This window comes from Theropithecus gelada, chromosome 20 (assembly GCF_003255815.1).
Source record: "Theropithecus gelada isolate Dixy chromosome 20, Tgel_1.0, whole genome shotgun sequence".
NCBI lineage: Eukaryota > Metazoa > Chordata > Mammalia > Primates > Cercopithecidae > Theropithecus > Theropithecus gelada.
Window position 1 is genome coordinate 41,960,310 of NC_037688.1, and position 13,702 is coordinate 41,974,011.

A 13,702-nucleotide genomic window follows, 5' to 3' on the forward strand; every position below is an offset into this window, starting at 1 on the left:
TGCAACTGTGTGGCTGTCCTTGTGGCTGTGGCTGAATATTTGTGTGTGTGTGTGTGTGTGCTTGCAAAAGTGTGTGACTGTATTGTGAGTGTGTACATGTGCGGGTGAACGTGTGTATACATGGGTGTGGATATGTGTGTACAGGATTTGTGTGTGGGGATGAACATGTGTATATGTCTGTGTGTATTTGTGTGTCCGACGTGCTTGTGTAAATGTGTGTCCCCGTGCAGCTGTAGGGGTGGGTGTGTGTTTCAGGGTGTGTGGGTGAACACGTCCACATGGATGCTGCTGAGCCTGGGACAGTATGTTTGGGATCGGGTGAGCTTGGACTGCCTGTGTTTGTGTGCGTGTTTGTGGGTGTGCACGTGCGCCACATGCCGCTGAGTGAGACCCAGGGCCTAGCCGGAACCTGGGGTACAGAGGCGAGGCCGTCTCTCTGGGCGAGCTGCGTTCCCTGCACCCGTCCCGGGGGTCTGCCCTCTAGACCCCAGTGTGTGTCCCTCCCACAGCAGAGGCATGCAGCACCACGGAGGATGGGGCCGAACCGCTGCTCTGTCCCTCGGGCTATGAGTGCCACATCCTGAGCCCAGGTGACGTGGCCGAAGGCATCCCCAACCGTGGGCAGTGCGTCAAGCAGCGCCGACAAGCAGGTGAGTGTGGCACCCCCGCCCTGACCCTGGCCCCTGACCCTGGCCCCTGCCCCATCCCCTTCTCACCCCCACGGACGACCTGCCCCAGGAAGCAGCCCAGGCTCCTGAGCCTGACTGAGAGTTTCTTACATCTTCCCCCTGCCTGGCTCCTTCTTTCATGGCCCCTACCCATTCCCTGCCACACTAGCATGTGACAGAAGCTCTTGAACCAGCAGACTGGCTGCAAACCCCAGCTCTGTACCTCCCAGCTGGGCGACACTGGGGTTAATTTCTTCCTATCACTGAGCCTCAGTTTTCTCATCTGTAAAATGGGGCTACTTCATGCTGTTGGGGGGCGTAACTGAAATCATAAGTGCAGAGCTGTGGGAGCAGCCCTAAGGAATAGTAGGTGGTCAGTAAATACTGGCTATTTTATATCCACGTATGTGTAGATGGGCCCCGACTTACGATGGTCAATTTACGATTGTTAGACTTTACGCTGGTGCAGAAGCGACATGCATTCAGTAGAAACTGTACTTCAAGTTCCCATCGAACCATTCTGTTTTTCACTTTCAGTATGGTAATCAATCAATTACACGAGACATTCCATATTTCATTATAAAATGGGCTTTGTGTTAGATGACTTTGCCCAACTCTAGGCTGATGTAAGTGTTCTGAGCACATTTAAGGTAGGCTCGGCTAAGCTACGGTGTTCGGTAAGTTAACTGTGTTCAATGCAGTTTGACTTAAGATATGTTCAGCTTACAGGGGGCTTATCAGTACGTAACTCCATTGTAAGTCAAGAAGCATCTGTGTCTGTTTTAAAGGAGCATCTGTATGTTTTCAAACTGCATAGAATTAGAACTGTCTGAGAATCCTTAACTTCCCAGAACTGCTGCCAGGACTGTTCAGTTTGACTTAATTTGTGTTTGTCTTTGGATATAAAGGCAATAAATAGATGAGTGAATGGTGTTGCTTTCATTGGCATAATTTTCCTAAGAAAAGAAAGAACAATGGCACAGCGATTCCTGGTGATATCTAAAACCATCTCGAACCCCACACAAGGCAATCAACTTGTGTGGTGGTACAAGTTGCAAAAAGCACAACCAATGTGCTTTTTGGCATGGAGTTTGGATGAACTGTGTGGCGAGCCAGGAATCTGGGACTTCGGGGTGGCCGGGTTCACCTTGTCAAAGTCAAGGTCAATCAGACTGAGACCACACCCAGGGGCCCCTGTCTCCACTTCTGCATCTCATATCCGTAATAGCTAAGGACAGGACCCCCAGACAAGATTGGTAGTAATTACAGTGACTTTGTTTGCCAAAAGCATACTGGGGGGTGCATGATGTGCCAAAACCTCTTTTTTTTTTTTCTGATTTGAGAATGTATTTCTCTGAAGTGTTTCAAGAAAGGCATAGACATAAAATCAGTCATGCATTTAATGTCATTATCATTGCAGATAAAGTGATGAGAATCTTGGAATCCTGAACTTTGAAGAAATTATCTACCAAAGGCTTTGAAATAAAGAGATACCTTTTTGGTTTCCTCTACGTCCCACTTGCTATTTGCAGGGCTTTGTTTGGGGTTATAGGGTGGCTTCTCCAGCCAGATAGCCTGGGCTCCCATAGCTACTCAGCCCCTTACTGCTGTGGGCAGCAAATAACATAACCTTTTCAGGCCTCATTTGCCTTATCTGTAAAATGGGTTCATAATACTTGCGGTACTTCACGGGGCTCTTTGAGGAGTGAGTTAATCTGTGTAGAGTGTCTATCACTTCACAAGCACAGAACACAACCTTCACTGTTTCCTCACTGCTTGTCTCTATCCACTCGATCCCGCCGTGGGTGGGTGGGGTGTGTGGTCCTTTGAATGTGAAACCCCAGGGGCCTGCCAGCCTGCCTGAGGCTGCTGGAGTGTGGAAGGGATAGCCTTTTCCAAAAGAGAGCTGTGGGGTGATCTACGAGTTCGCTGGACTATGCCACCATTTTAATACTGACAGCATAATAGGAATGCCTTGGGCACTTGTCTTTTTCATCCCCTGATCTTTTCATTCAGCCCTGTGATGTCTAAGACCAAGGTCAAACCAAGTCAAACTAGTTCTTAAGGGTTCAAACCAATTCAAAAAATTCCCATTTCAAGACAGAGCTAACTAAGCAAAGAGAGCCAGTCGTTCAATGATGACCAGACCAATGATGCCTGCTGTTAACACGCACCTTTGGAGTGCTCTCTTTACATTAAACTTTGCTGCAAGCCTGCAAAAGGAGAAGTAGAACCAGGAGGCAGTGCTGCATAGGTTTCAGAGTGCGGGTTGAGAACCACAGACAGAAATCCAAAGCCTGTAACTTTCTTCCTCCATGGCCTTGAGCAGGTCACCCAACGTTTCTTAGCCTCAGTTCCTTCATCCGTAAAATAGAGATGGTGATGGTAACCATAGTCACAACTTCATGGGGTAGTTGTGGGGCTTGAGTGAGAGAAAATACCTATGAAGGGCTTAGAATAGCACCTGGCCCAGAGTAGGTCCTCAGTGAGTGTGTGCCACCGTCATCCCTGTCTTAGGAAAGGGAGGATATGAGTTCAGAAATTTACCCAAAAGATGCAGAGCTGGAATTCCAAGCCTGTCCACCAGCCTCAGAGCCTGTGTGTGTGTGTGTGTGTGTGTGTGTGTGTGTGTGTGTGTGTGAGCTTCCCCTCGCAAAGGAATGATTTGAGCCTTCCAAATGGAAATGTAAGTGGAATTCCCCCTAGCCTTGTTCTCAGGGGGCTGACACTTACCAATACTTACTGGTAATTTATTGGTAATTATATATACGTTTAAAAACATTTTGAGTTCCAGCAACTTCCCTTGGAGCAAAAATCTCAGCGGAAGAGTGGCCCCCTTGTCCCAGCCTTACCAAGGAAGAAGCTTTTTATTTAAGGTTTTAAAAACCGCATATTTGAAATAATTTCAGACTTACAAAAATGTTGCAAAAGTAGTACCTTGAACCCGCCACCCAGATTCACCAGTTGTTAAAAAACTACTGTTACATTTTCTTTTATGCTCTCTCCCCACTTATAAATCTACGTGTGTATTTTTCTGGACCATCTGAGAGTAAGCGACAGATCCTGTGCCCACACCTAAGATGCCATCCTCCCCTAAGAGAGGCTTCTAGTGGGTACCCATAGTCCTTCAAGTTTGACCATCCGGCAGCTGGAACCAGGCATTTGAGGGGTGCATGTTTTATGCAAGAGGAAAATGAACACTGACATGTATAGTAAATCTGGTTTTTCAGAGAGTGGGGTCAGGGAAAATCGGTGCGTTTTTCTGCGTAGGTTTGACGTCACACAGAAGCTGAGCTGTGGGGGCTGGCGCCTCCTTGTCCTGCCCAAGACACTGCTTCAGAAGAATGAAGTGGGGCTCGTCTAGCCTTGAGTGGGAGGAAATTTGAGAAAAGTGATGAGTAATCACTTTTGGTAACAAATTATAAGTGATTATATTTGGCCTGAGGAGGGGGTCCAGGGTCCCCATTTACCTCTGTCTCCTTGTGGTGTTATGGGCCAGAATTCATCCCCAGGTTAAGGGGGAGCAGGAAAGTTTCCGGGAGCTCCCCCAGCCTGCAAAAACCCTAGCCATTTGCTTTGGAAAATAGTTCTTGCTGCAGTTTTTGATCAGCAGGTACTGACCCACCGAGCGGTTCCATGGAGCGTTAGCACCTTGACCAATCAATGTCCGTGCTGGTCCCAAACACCCTGATGATTTTTAGTATGGCCACAAAACAAAAGAAAAAGAAAATGTCTGGCTACCGCACACATGTGCTTGATTGACCTTATAGCAGAGAAGGCAGCGCTGATCACCAGGATGGAGAAGTGAGCTCAATTTGGGAGAGATGCCACATTCAAACATCCACCTGTCCTGGTGACATTCCTGTCGGCAAATGCTTTCCTGCTACCATGGGGTGGGGGCTGAGGAAGAGGTGGAGGCCGGCGATATACAACAGCGGGAGTTATGAAGTGGGGACTCACGGCTAGTCATGGGACATGTATGAAATTTTCAGCGGTTGACCACTTTTTACGCACAATGATAGCATTTGCATATGGCTCCTCCTAATACTGCATAGATATGTTTTAAATGAAATTGTTTCTTTTAATTCTCACAATAACTTTAAGAGGTGCTAATTTTATGCCTATTTTTAGGTGAGGAAACTGAGGCTCAGGATGTGAGGATTCATACTCAAGTTACTTCGTCATTTGCAGTAATGACATCAGACTCAAAAGAGTGCCATCTCTTCCCCTGCGAACATATTTTGTAATGACATTTACTAAACAGTGTGTTGAAATTTGGCTTCCAGTTCATCTGTTAAGACAGTGGTTTTGGCCGGGCGCAGCAGCTCACGCCTATAATCCCAGCACTTTGGGAGGCCGAGGCAGATGGATCACCTGAGGTCAGCAGTTCAAGACTAGTCTGGCCAACATGGCAAAACCTCATCTCTACTAAAAATACAAAATTGGCTGGGCGTGGTGGCACAAGCCTGTAATCCCAGCTACTCGGGAGGCTGAAGCAGGAGAATCGCTTGAACTCAGGAAGCAGAGGTTGCAGTGAGCTGAGATCATGCCATTGCACTCCAGCCTGGGCAACAGAGTGAGACTTCGTCTAAAAAAAAAAAAAAAAAAAACAAAGACAGTGGTTCTGAAAGTTTTTGCTCTCAAGACTGCTTTACCCTCAAAGATGTTAAGGAGATCTCACAGGGCTTTCCTTTATGGGTTGATGGCTCTGGATATTATCATATTAGAAACTAGAGCTGAGACATTAAAAATGCTCATGTAGCCTCTGATTCCATTGTACACTAGTGAGATGGTGAGAGTGAAAAACACAAGTAATTCTTCAGTATTACTATGAAAACAGTTTTGGCCTTCTAAACTCCTAAAAGAAGTTTTTTCCTCTCACTTGTTTTCCAGATGGTCGAATCCTACGACACAAACTTTACAAAGAATATCCAGGTAAAAGAAGAAACTGTTCTTTCTTGCAGAGGGCACAAAAAAAAAAAAAAAAAAAAAGGCCGTGAATGTTTCTTACGTGAAGAAAAAAAAAAAAAAAAAAAAAAACCCAGGGGGGAGATGTAAGGAACAAAGTGGGACCTGGGTTTAAGAAATAAAATAGACCTGTGGTCTGGTGGTGGGCAGGAAGGTGTGTCTCATAGAGGGACTCATGGTAAACATGACCTCTTGCTGAAGAGCAGAGCCTGGGACTGCTCATATTTAAGCCTCTGCTACTTTCGTTCAGAGAACTGGAAAGCATGGCTGATACCACTCTTCCATTCATCCATCTAATCATCCATCCATCCATCCATCTCTCCATCTATTCTTTCCTCCATCCAGTCATCCCTCCAGCCATCTACCCACCTGTCTACCCACCATCCATCCATCCATCCATCCATCCATCCATCCATCCGCCCACCCATTCATCCATCCATCCACTCACTCATCCATTCACATATCCATCTATTCTTTCATCTATCTACCTGCTCTTTCATCCATTCATTCCTCTACAATCTAATAGTGACAAGCCTTCCTGACATCACATGCTGGATGCCATGAGGACACCTTAGACCAGGTTGTGAGGAAAGGCTTCCCAAGGAGGGGACATGAAAGCTCAGCCTAAAGAATAAGAAATAGTGGGCGGCAGAATGGCGTGTGTGAAGCTCTTGAGGTTGGAAGCAATTTGGCCATCCCCAAAGCTGGAGCGTGTGGTGAGCTGTGGAGGTGGTGGGAGGTGAGGCCAGAAACATAGACAGAGCTGGTGACACCAGCTGGGGGGCCTGGGGAGGGAGAGGAGGCACCACAGGTGAGGACTGAGTGACCTCAGCTGGGGGAGGGAGGAGAGGGCCAGGTGACCAGGCTTCAGTTGGCAGTCACTGGTGAGCCATGCGGGGCATTAGAGCAGGAATAGATACATCTGCCCCAACAGAGCTGTGCTCTTTTCACAGAAGGTGACTCAAAGAATGTGGCAGAACCTGGAAGGGGACAACAGAGGCACTTTCAATAAAGCAACGGCAGGCAGGTGAGTGGGAGGAGACCAAGATTGGTGGCCAGGGTCAATGTGGGCAACCAGGTGTCCTGGCAGCTTTCACCACCAGGTTGAGCAGCAGGAGGGTGAGAGTAGCGCTTTCCCTACTGGTACAATTTGAAATTCCCTTCTGCAGTAAGTCCTCACCTAGCATCATCAATAGGTTCCTGGAAGCTGTCTTTAAAGGCAACGACCTACTATATGCACTGTATGCTGTAGAAGCTTAACTCGTTTGTTTTTTTAAGAGACGGAGTCTCACTCTGTCACCCAGGCTGGAGTGCACTGGCACAATCATTGTTCACTGCAGCCTCAGACTCCTGGGCTCAAGCCATCCTCCTGCCTCAGCCTCAGTCCCAGGAGCTGGGACTACAGACATACACCACCGCGCCTGGCGAATTTTTTTTTTTTTTTTTTTTTTGGTAGAGATGAGTTCTCACTGTTACTCAGGCTGGTCTTGAACTCCTGGCCTGAAGCAGTCATCCCACTTTGGCCTCCCAAGGTGCTAGGATTGCAGGCATGAGTCACTGTGCCTGGCCTTAAGTCTTGTTTATCTCTATTAGCCTATGGTAAAATTGGTTTTGTTATATGGTAAGTCATTTTGCTTGAAGTTGCAGTTTCCAATAAGCTCTCCATGATGTTGAATGAGGACCTACTGCAATTTCAAGGCAGGAACGTAGAACTTTGTGTGTGATCAGAAGCGGGAGCGATTCTGTATCCCTCTGAATCAAAACCCAAGACCAGACTAGGTCGCAACTTTCCTTTCCATTCCTTTGCCTTGACGTCTCCAGGAAGACTTGTCCATCTCTTCTCACTTCTGTCAAACAATTCTGTTGGGTGCCAACTATCTGATGGTCATGGTTCCAGCCTCTTGGTTGCTCAGCGGTAGTCATGCCAGGATGGAATGGTGAACAAATCGCACAGAGCCCCTGCTCTCAGGGAGGCCACATCCTGGTAGGGGAAGGCTACACAAGCCAACAGATCAATCAGTAGAAAGGCAGGTGTGGTGAGGAAGTGAACAGGCAATGTGGAGCAGAGTCCCTGGGCAGGGGCAGAGCCTGGGGCAGGGGCCGCTTCATTTGGGGGCAGGGAAGGCCCTGTGGGGGTTGAAGTCTGAGCCAAGATCTCAGGTGAGAAGGTGCTGCCCGAGGAGGACAGGCGCCCAGGTGGAGGGAGTTGGAAGAGTGAAAGTACCGAGGTGGGAGGGACGCTGGCTTCGGGGAGCCAAAAAGAAGGCCCCTGGGGTAGAGACAGGAAGGTGGCAGGGAGGCTGACTCCAGAGGAGGCGCAGGGGAGGCACAGGCTTGCTCTCAGGTGCCCTCAAAGGTGAGGTGCAAGTGCATGCAAAGGGCCTTGGAGTTGCAGCCCTAAACCTGAAAATCCAGCCCCTAAACCCACCCCTGTGAATGCTGGATAGCCACAGAGGGCAAAAAGGAGCCCCTAAAAGCAGGTGACAGCCTCCCAGGACGTCACTGAAAAGCAAATGTCAGATTTCAGATTCCAGAGTCCTCCCAGAAAATCTGAAGCCCGTAGGGACTGATGCCAGCTTGTCTATTACCTGCTGCTGACAGGAACCGTCCCTGGAATAGGTCAGATGCAACTGAGGACTGAGCTTCTAACAGGGAGGGAGGAGGCCAGTGGATGAGGAAGAGACCTTGAGAGGCAGTTTAGGATGGTTTAGAAGTTGAGGCTTTTGGCTGGGCGCAGCCGCTCCTGCCTGTAATCCCAACATTTTGGGAGGCCGAGGCAGGCATACGGTATGATCCCAGGAGTTCAAGTCCAGCCTGGTCTGGCCAACATGGCAAAACCCTCTCTCTACAAAAAAATACAAAATTACCCAGGCATGGTGGCGCACACCTGTGGTCCCAGCTACTTGGGAGGCTGTGGTGGGAGGATCACCTGAGCCCAGGGAGGTTAAGGCTGCAGTGAGCCATGTCTGCACCATTGCACTCCAGCCTGGGTGACAGACTGAGACTCTGTCTCAAGAAAAAAAAAAAGTACAGCCTTTGGAGCAAGCTAGGTCTGGGTTTCAATTCTTGCTCCACCACTGTGTGACCTTCAGGAAACAATTCCAGCTCTCCAAGCCTCAGCTTCCTCATCTATAAAATGGGACTGATGGTAAGGGAGGAGTTAGGAACTAAAGATGCCGTGAAGATGTCACCGTGAGTTCAGAATTGGGTCTTCTCAGAAAGGGGCATCTTCCGGGTGTGTCTGGTGGCGGCGGTGGTGGCAGGGAGATGAAAGATTTGTGACTCTGTGGTCTGCCCTGCAGCGGTTCACCCTGATCCTTCTTTGCTTCCTTTCCAGCTGGGTTGCAAGAACATTCCTCCACTTTCTGCTAAGCCTTGGAAACAGATGGGAAAAGTAGTTTGACCCTCAAAGTTCACATTCAGCTCAGCAGAGCAAGACCCCAAGATGCTTGGAGATGGGACACCTAGCCGTCAATCCCGGTTTGGCCCAGCCTGGTTGGGCGACTTTGTGGGAGCCGCTTAACCGCTCTGGGTCCCTGTTTTACCATCCTGGGAGCAAGGCTCTGCAACTCCACAAGACCATTACCCCGGGAAGAAGCCGCTGCCCATGCAAGCATTTCTGAAGCCCCTTTCTAAGACAAGGCTCAGCATCTTGATATTTTTGACAGATTTCTCCCAAGTCTGGCTCTGGGAGGTATGTACCCATCTCAAATGTTCCCAGAATAAATTCATCCATCAGGAAATGGAAATGAACTTGCCTACTAATGTGTGATTCCTAGTTCTAGCCACCTGATGTGCTGAAGACTAAATGTTAGCAGATGGGAGGAGGCCACAGAACAATAAAAACAACCAAATAAGATGCTGAGTCTCTGGTGTTTTGTGATACTTTGTCACTGTTTAATTCAGGGGCGGGAAGCAGCGTGGGTATAGCTGGGATGACGTGTCAGCTAGGGTCTGCTCCTGGAACCCTGTGTTAACATAGAGCCCCTGAAGCAGACCCTGGGAGGGGGATTTGTTGAAAGTGATTCATTAGGGAGGTTCCTGGGAAAAACCGGCACGAGAGTGGGGACGTGGAACAGGAGGAGACAGTCAGACGGGGGAGAGGTGACGAGGGCCCATGGAGGGCACCTTTGCTGCAATCCCTGTGCGGGTTGTGGAGGAAGCCTGAGTCCCACCAGGGCTGGCTCCAGGGCTGTGCAGCCTGTGCTGTCATCCAGAAGGACCCTATGCTTGGTTTAGTGATCTGCTGTCACCATTTAAAAACTCTTAGTCATTGTTGAACAAGGGGCCTGCTTGTTCATTTTGCAAATGATGTCAGTGGCCCTGAGCCACACGGTGGAGTCGGCCCCACTGAGGCTGGGCAGCGGAACCCGAGTATGCGTAACGCTTCCAGCACCCATCGGTGAGTGGCGAGGCTCCCCGAAGGGAGGAGGCAGCCCACCTGCTGCCAGGGAGGGAGAGGTACAAAGGCACCCAGGGGGACATGGGCAGAGCCCCTGGGGAATCTGTTACACAATCCAGATTCCAATGGTGTCTGCACAGAATGTACACACACACATATACACAGGCTCGTGTGAGAAATGATTAAATTCAACCAACAACCCGCTCTGTTCAAAACAACCCCATGGAAATTGGTACTAATCAATTATTTGACAGGATTCAACCTTTTTCATTCCAAAATGCACTGGTGTGGAGACAACACCCAAGTGTCTGCATTTGAAAAGCCCTGCCCGTGCACCCCCACTCACAGCCCATGCACCCCCACTCACACTCTCTCCCCATTAAATCCACGTTCTCTTCGAAACACTCCAAATCCAGTTTCAGGTGGAGATGGGTGACTAATAGCCTTTGTGTCTTTGTCATTTCTGAGCGTCAGGGCATTCACATTATTCAAGAATTATTTTCTTCTTGCTTTTGGTATGTGCGTGTTCAAGTGACTCGTGTACAAGCGTATAAAGGGGGCATTTGTCACTGCCAGGAGAGGTTTTGACTTTTCCTTGGATGGAAAAGCAAGATGACATCCCCCAAGAGCAGCAAGTTCAACAAATACAACACAAGGAGACAAATGCAATCTCCATTTTGGAGGGTGAGGTTTATGTGGATTCCAGGCATGAGTTGCTTCATGAAATTCTGGCACATGAGCTCTGTGGTTAGGTAAGCCGGGGGTCACAGCCAGGGTCACCCATTAAATCATGGGTGCCCCATCTGTGCTAGATGGCTTGCTCTCACTGGCCTGGGGTTGGCCAAAGTCCCCAGGGCTCACCAGAGCTGAGGACAGAGGCCCTAAGGGACTGTCCACCCCCAGCTAGCCACATACGGTGGAAGCGAATAATTACAACCAGCAGAGACTCCGGGGGCCCGGCAATGTCTGCGCATCTCTCAGATGAGGAAACCGTGGATCTCGGAGATCTGAAAGGACCCACCCAAAGCTGTGAAATCAGTAAGAGCCAAAGCCAGCATTCCAAGCAGGCATTCCCACCCTACACTCAGGCTCCAGACACCCTGCTCTTCTGCTAGCCTGGCCTGTCGAAGCTGGCTCCCTCCCGCCACTGAGGTGTAGAAGGTGTAGACAGTGTGCCATCCTGCAGAGGTGTAGAAGGTGTAGACGGTGTGCCATCCTGCAGAGGTGTAGAAGGTGTAGACGGTGTGCCATCCTGCAGAGGTGTAGAAGGTGTAGACGGTGTGCCATCCTGCAGAGGACTCTGGATTGAAGGGACAGAGCTGAGCTCATCCCTCCTCCCTGGAGGGCTGCTCACTAGATGGGGTGGAGACACTGGAGCCTGTTCAGCCTGAGTTCCAATGCCGGGCAAGGCACTTGTCCTCTCGGAGCCTCAGTCTCCACTTCTCTGAACGGGGTGTAATAAAAGCAGCTGCCTTTGAGAGTTCCTGTAGCTATTGTGTGAGATGCTATATAGTAAGTATTCAGCACACAGGGATGGTTATAATTATTATCATTAGCCTGGCACAATACACACTAGTTCTCTTAATACTCACGAAACCTCATGAAAAGAGTATGAACATCCGCATTTTCCAGCTGTGGAAATTCAGCCTCAGGAAAGTTAAGCAAGTTGCCTAGAATCAAAAAGAAAGCAAATGACAGAGCTGGGCTTTGAGCCCAGAGCTGCTGATGCCCAAGTCTAGACAGGCTGGTCCTACTTTGTGTTGAGTCTCCACCACCAGCTGGGCGGCCCTCACAGGTTACTGAACATGCCCCAGCCTCAGGCTCCACATTTCTAAAGTGTCAATGAGAACTCCAACCTCATTATAATTATTACTGATTAAGTTCACTTAATCAAGATCATATGAATGGAACTGAACTGTCAAGATGCAAATACCAAGGCAGGAAGGTGGTTGTATACTGCCATGTGGAGAAAAGTAAGACCTGCTTTCTGCTCTCAAGGAGCCCACAGTCCTTGAGGGAGTCAGAGAAATAAGAGAGTTATGATCCAGGGTGGGGAAGGCACAGATGGGAGTAGGGGCCAGAGGTGCCGAGGGAGCCCAGTGAGGGATGCTAAGCCTAGGCAGGAGGCAGGGAACGGAGCAATCAGAGAAGACATCCAGGAGGTGGTGATGTGCTAGTTGGTCATAATGTCTGAACACATTTGGGAACATGTGCATTTCAAGGGGAACTGCTGTCCGTTTGGCTCAAGGCAGAGGTTCTCAACCTTGTCACTATTGGTGTTTTGTTCAGGATCGTTCTTTGTGGTGGGGGCTGCCCTGTGCAGTGTAGGATATTGAGCAGCACACCAGCCTCTACCCACTAGATGCCAGTAGCACCCTCCCCCAAGCTGGGACCACCAAAAATGTGATTTTGCCAAAGTCTCCTGGGGTACAGTTACCCGGTGAGAACTTCTGATTTAAGCCCAAAATAATGAAGCTCGACTGCTTTGTATCGTTTCATCCATCAGCAAGTTCTCCCGGGGCACTTTCCCTTAGGCTCAGTGTAATTAACTTTTCCGCTCACTCATCACTTGTTTATGCACTGACTCATGCACTCATTCTATCAAGTAATATTCCCAGGCATTAACCATCTTTTCTTTAATCAAATCTGAGGCACCATTTTTTTTCACCTTTTGACATTCCTGCAGTTAGGGCTTGTCTCATGGCCACTGTCCTCCAGGCCCAGACACAACGGAGGCATCATTGCCTGTACATATGAATATCAAAACATGTAGGTTGGGTGTCAGCACCCAACTTCCGGAAACAACAGAGGAACCACAAATTCTGCATCACCAATGCTCTCAGAAAGATGTCCTATGAAATACCTTATCTCATTTATTGCACTTATATTTTTTATTTGATGCACACATAAGAATGATGCATGATGAGGCCAGGCACGGTGGCACACACCTGTAATCTCAGCACTGCGGGAAGCCGGGCGCGATGGTGCACACCTGTATTCCCAGCACTGTGGGAGGCCGAGACAGGCAGATCATTTGAGGCCAGAACATCGAGACCAGCTTGGCCAACATGGCGAAACCTTATCTCTATTAAAAATACAACAATTAGCCAGATGTGCTGGTGCACACCTATAATCCCAGCTACTGGGGAGGCTGAGGCACCACCAGGGACACAGAGGTTGCAGTGAGCTGAGATTGTGCCACTGCACTCCATCCTGAAGGACAGAGCAAGACTCTGTTTCCAAAAAAAAAAGAATGATGCACGATGAAAACCTATGTCCGTATAAGTCTAAGAGAGGCCTTTCATGACCTTGAAATCAAAAGGGAGGCCGGGCGCGGTGGCTCAAGCCTGTAATTCCAGCACTTTGGGAGGCCGAGACGGGCGGATCACGAGGTCAGGAGATCGAGACCATCCTGGCTAACATGGTGAAACCCCGTCTCTACTAAAAAATACCAAAAAAAAAAAAAAAAAAAACTAACCAGGCGAAGTGGTGGGCGCCTGTAGTCCCAGCTACTCGGGAGGCTGAGACAGGAGAATGGCTAAACCCGGGAGGCGGAGCTTGCAGTAAGCTGAGATCCGGCCACTGTACTCCAGCCTGGGTGACAGAGCGAGACTCCGTCTCAAAAAAAAAAAAAAAAAAAAAAAAAAAAAAAAGGAAAGAAAAA

At 48.9% G+C, this 13,702-nt stretch overlaps 1 protein-coding gene across 2 annotated transcripts in view; it reads left to right on the forward strand.

Annotated features, from left to right (window-relative positions):
• The window catches only part of WFDC1 (WAP four-disulfide core domain 1), a 33,110-nt gene extending 23,615 nt beyond the window's left edge, over positions 1–9,495 (forward strand). Inside the window, exons 4-7 of one of the 2 annotated variants that reach the window (XM_025370467.1) lie at positions 510–650; positions 5,562–5,603; positions 6,590–6,663; positions 8,974–9,495. In XM_025370467.1, coding sequence (XP_025226252.1) covers positions 510–650; positions 5,562–5,603; positions 6,590–6,648 — 242 coding nt within the window. In that variant the 3' untranslated portion in view covers positions 6,649–6,663; positions 8,974–9,495. The remainder of the gene's footprint in view (positions 1–509; positions 651–5,561; positions 5,604–6,589; positions 6,664–8,973) is intronic. The other variant, XM_025370468.1, reaches the window with a different exon arrangement.
• Positions 9,496–13,702: the final 4,207 nt, after the last annotated feature.